We start from the raw sequence: 4,023 nt of genomic DNA, 5'->3' as shown, positions 1-4,023 counted from the left end.
TGTACCTCTGGTGCAAATTACTGACCTCTGTCATCATTTTAAGTGGGGGAACTTGCACAATCGGTGGCTGACTAAATACTTTTTTGCCCCACTGTAAGAGTGTCCATAAGTGCACGTGGCACTAGGACACTCTAGGCCAAAGGTCAATGATCAATTTTGTAATCGTATCACCAGACCTGAGGCCATAAGTTTTGGACACTCGGATAAAGAGAGGGGCTGAGCTGTCAACTGATCACCCCCTGGTAGTAAGTTGAATCAGGTGGCGAGGGAGGACGCTGGACAGACGTGGCGCACCCAAACGTGCAGTGAGGGTGTGCTGGGATGGTGGTCCCCATCTTTAAGAATGGGAACCGGAGGGTGTATTCCAACTACAGGGGAATCACACTCCTCAGCCTCCCTGGGAAAGTATATGCCAGAGTGCTGGAGAGGAGAGTTCGTCTGTTAGTCGAACCTCGGATACAGGAGGAACAATGCGGTTTTCGTCCTGGTCGCGGAACACTGGACCAGCTCTTTATCCTCTCGAGGATACTTGAGGGTGCATGGGAGTTTACCCATCCAGTCTATATGTGTTTTGCGGACTTGGAGAAGGCATTTGCCCGTGTCCCTCGGGGGGTTCTGTGGGGGGTGCTCTGGGAGTATGTGGTGTCTGGCCCATTGCTACGGGCCATTCAGTCCTGATACGACCGTTGCAAGAGCTTGTTCCGCATAGCCGGCAAGAAGTCAGACTTGTTCCTGGTAGGTGATGGGCTCCACCAGGGCAGCCCTTTGTCACAGATTCTGTTCATAATTTTTATGGACAGAATTTCTAGGTGTAGCCAAGTGGCGGAAGGCTTTCAATTCGGTGGTCTCAGGATCTCATCTCTGCTTTTCGCAGATGATGTGGTTCTGTTGGCTTCATCGGGTGAGGGCCTCCAGCTTGCCTTGAAACGGTTCGCAGCCGAGTGTGAAGCGGTGGGAATGAGTATCAGCGCCTCCAAATCTGAGGCCATGGTTCTCAGCCGGAAAAGGGTGGAGTGCCCACTCTGGGTCAGGGACGAGACCCTGCCCCAAGTGGAGGAGTTTAAGTATTTCGGGGTCTTGTTCGCGAGTGATGGGAGAAGGGAGCGGGAAATCGACAGACGGATTGGTGCAGCGGCTGGAGTGATGCGGACGCTGTACCGGTCTGTTGTGGTGAAGAGAGAGCTGAATGTAAAAGCGAAGCTCTCAATTTACTGGTCGATCTACGCCCCTACCCTACCCTGTGGCCACGAGCTGTGAGTAGTGACCGAAGGAACGAGATCGCGAATACAAGCGCCGGAAATGGGCTTCCTCCGAAGGGTGGCTGGCCTCTCCCTTAGAGATAGGGTGAGAAGTTCGGCCATTCGGGAGGGGCTCAGAGTAGAGCAGCTGCTCCTCCACATCGAAAGGAGCCAGCTGAAGTGGTTCAGGCATCTGACAAGGATGCCCCATGGGCGCCTCCTGGGTGAGGTTATCCGGGCATGTCCCACCGGGAGGAGGCCCCGGGGCAGACCCAGGACACGCTGTAGAGATTATATCTCTCGGTTGGCCTGGGAACGCCTTGGTGTTCCCCCGGATAAGCTGGAGGAGATGGCTGGGGAGAGGGAGGCCTAGGCTTCTCTGCTTGGGCTGCTTGCCCCGCGACCCGGCCCCGGATAAGCGGAAGAAAACGGATGGATGGATGGATGGATGGATGGATGGATGGATGAAATTAACATCCTATGGTCAAGAAGAGATCAAGAGATCCGGAATAGTAAAACTTGTTACTTAAATAATCAAATGTGTAACAATAATGACCGGATTGATGTGCATATAAGAGCATGATTTAGCCCTACAAAAACAAGAAATAATCAGGATTAAATGATTACTTGTCTGGATTCCTTTTCACAGTTATGCTCTCGCTTTGTGTTTTGTGCTAAATCCAACGCACCACTTTTCCTTTGCAGCACGTCTCTAAAAACCCAAACTCACTCCTCGACAGGCGAGGGGAGAGCCGAGGTGAGGGCCAGGCTTTGTCAGCAACAACAGTAAAACTGATTCAGAGAGGTGGACAAGGAACCACAGATACTGTTTGTAAATTCTTAAGTGTTGTGAGTTTGCATATAAAGTGTTTCTACTGCTTAGAGACAAATGTAACTATAAGAACATGGAACCAGGCTCCTACATTAGATATTCTGGGCATGCTCACTTGACTAAAATTAGCCTGGGGACCCGCTGAGGAATGGCGAGTTTGTGGGTGTCGAATCGAAACTGTTCTGAAGGAGAGCGGCGACACATTTTTAGACTGTTTACTTCAAGCTTAGGGTCCAAAAACATTCCAGCTGTCACCAGAGGTCAGCTTCAGCTCCGTGTCACAGAGGATGTGTGGCTGTTGCATTTTTACGTTTGTGAATGTTCATTATTCAGGGAGTAAACTTTAAGGAACAACAATTTAAGTAACGATGTACGAACTTCAACTAAAACATGAATGTGAGTTCAGGCGATCAACAGCATGCAGGATATTTTTGTTCTTTCTCAAATTAACTTGGAGCATGCAGTGAAGCATGAACACACACACACACACACACACACAGAGCAGAATTTAAAGGAGAGTGTGGGTCAGAGTACCACTTGTCCATATTCTTAGTTAACATTCTTGTTTTGATTTAACCATATTTCATATGTATTCTGTAGTAGGCAAACATCTACTATCCCGGGTTTGTTTGTATTTTGCACTTTTACAGATTATATAATTTAACACTTAAATCAATTCCTACAAGTTTGTTAAGTTAACATGTTATTTATTTCAACTGTTAATTGGTTTAGTTAGAACTCACCTTACCTACCTGTCTTCCAGAAACAAAAGGAGGAAATTTAGTTTTACTTCTTGCTTTATAGCTTCTGGGTTCATCTGAGGTCACAGGAAGAGACCAAGTGCGGAAGGGGAAGAATTCTTGTAATTTAAAAAAAGTTGATTTTAGAGTGTTTATGGAGAAATAGATTTATTGTTGTAATGTATAGATTACACCAGAGTTTATGTTGCTAGTAAAGAATCACAGTAGAGGTCGATAATATTCATCTTACCTACTGAATGCAATAGTCCAGAGGAGAAATTGTTTGGTTAAGTGGACGATTTAAGCAGAAGAACTCAGGTGTTTGGGGAAAAAGGTCAGTGTAGCTGTGTGCAGTTATGTTTATTTGAACGGAGTTAACTATGGAGTTGAGTTTCTTATTTATTTTTTGTAAATATTGTTTGGGTCACAAATGGTGAATAAATCACTTGCTACACTGGACAGCATCAGTCTCCTGCACTTCTTTGGCCGCTTAAGTCAAGTCCTACCACAGAGAGTGTGTCAAACTTCCCGTTGGCGTGCTCGCTCCCTGTCAGGAGCTGAAACCGTTCACTAGTCTGCTTTGCTGTCTGCAGATTAAATTCAGCTCACTTTTCTGCTTCCTGCTCTCCAGGTGGTTGTGTCTTTGACCGTCTACGGCCTCTTCATGGCTGACGGATTCTCCAATGTCCTGTGGGAGAAGCTGGATGACTACGTCTACTACGTGCGCTCCACGGGCAACATCATCGAGTTCCTGTTCGGCGTCATCATGTTCGGAAATGGCGCCTACACCATGATGTTCGAGACGGGCAGCAAGATCCGCGCCTGCATGATGTGCCTGCACGCTTACTTTAACATGTACCTGCAGGCCAAGAACGGCTGGAAAACGTTCATCAACCGCCGCACTGCCGTCAAGAAGATCAACTCCCTGCCGGAGGTGCGCGGTGACCAGCTGAGGAACATTGAGGACTTTGATTTCAACCATGGCACAACACAAATTCATTGGTAAGTGGCCTCTGCTTTATCGCCTGTTAAACGCTACCAGAAAAGGTAGAAGAGAGCGAGTGTCACTGGCTGCCGCTGACGGTTATAAAACGGAGCAGCCTGCATGTTTTGTTAGCATCAGTGCTAATAAGTTAGCTTCTTGAAAATGACAACACAGCAGGAACAGACTGAGTGACAGGCTCACAGCTGTGCAGGAATACAGTATACCAGG

At 47.6% G+C, this 4,023-nt stretch overlaps 1 protein-coding gene across 1 annotated transcript in view; it reads left to right on the top strand.

Annotated features, from left to right (window-relative positions):
* LOC102197578 (E3 ubiquitin-protein ligase RNF139-like) overlaps nt 1-4,023 on the top strand; it is a gene marked incomplete at its 5' end in the record, with an annotated part of 10,095 nt that overhangs the window by 4,577 nt on the left and 1,495 nt on the right. The window contains one exon of the mRNA XM_005755397.2: nt 3,442-3,812. Within this exon, the coding sequence (XP_005755454.2) occupies nt 3,442-3,812 (371 nt within the window). The remainder of the gene's footprint in view (nt 1-3,441; nt 3,813-4,023) is intronic.

Source organism: Pundamilia nyererei, unplaced genomic scaffold, assembly GCF_000239375.1.
Source record: "Pundamilia nyererei isolate P.nyererei 1_Seehausen unplaced genomic scaffold, PunNye1.0 scaffold01376, whole genome shotgun sequence".
Taxonomy (NCBI): Eukaryota; Metazoa; Chordata; class Actinopteri; order Cichliformes; family Cichlidae; genus Pundamilia; species Pundamilia nyererei.
The sequence above is the reverse complement of the archived record's forward strand: the minus strand, read 5'-3'. Positions and strand labels throughout refer to the sequence as shown.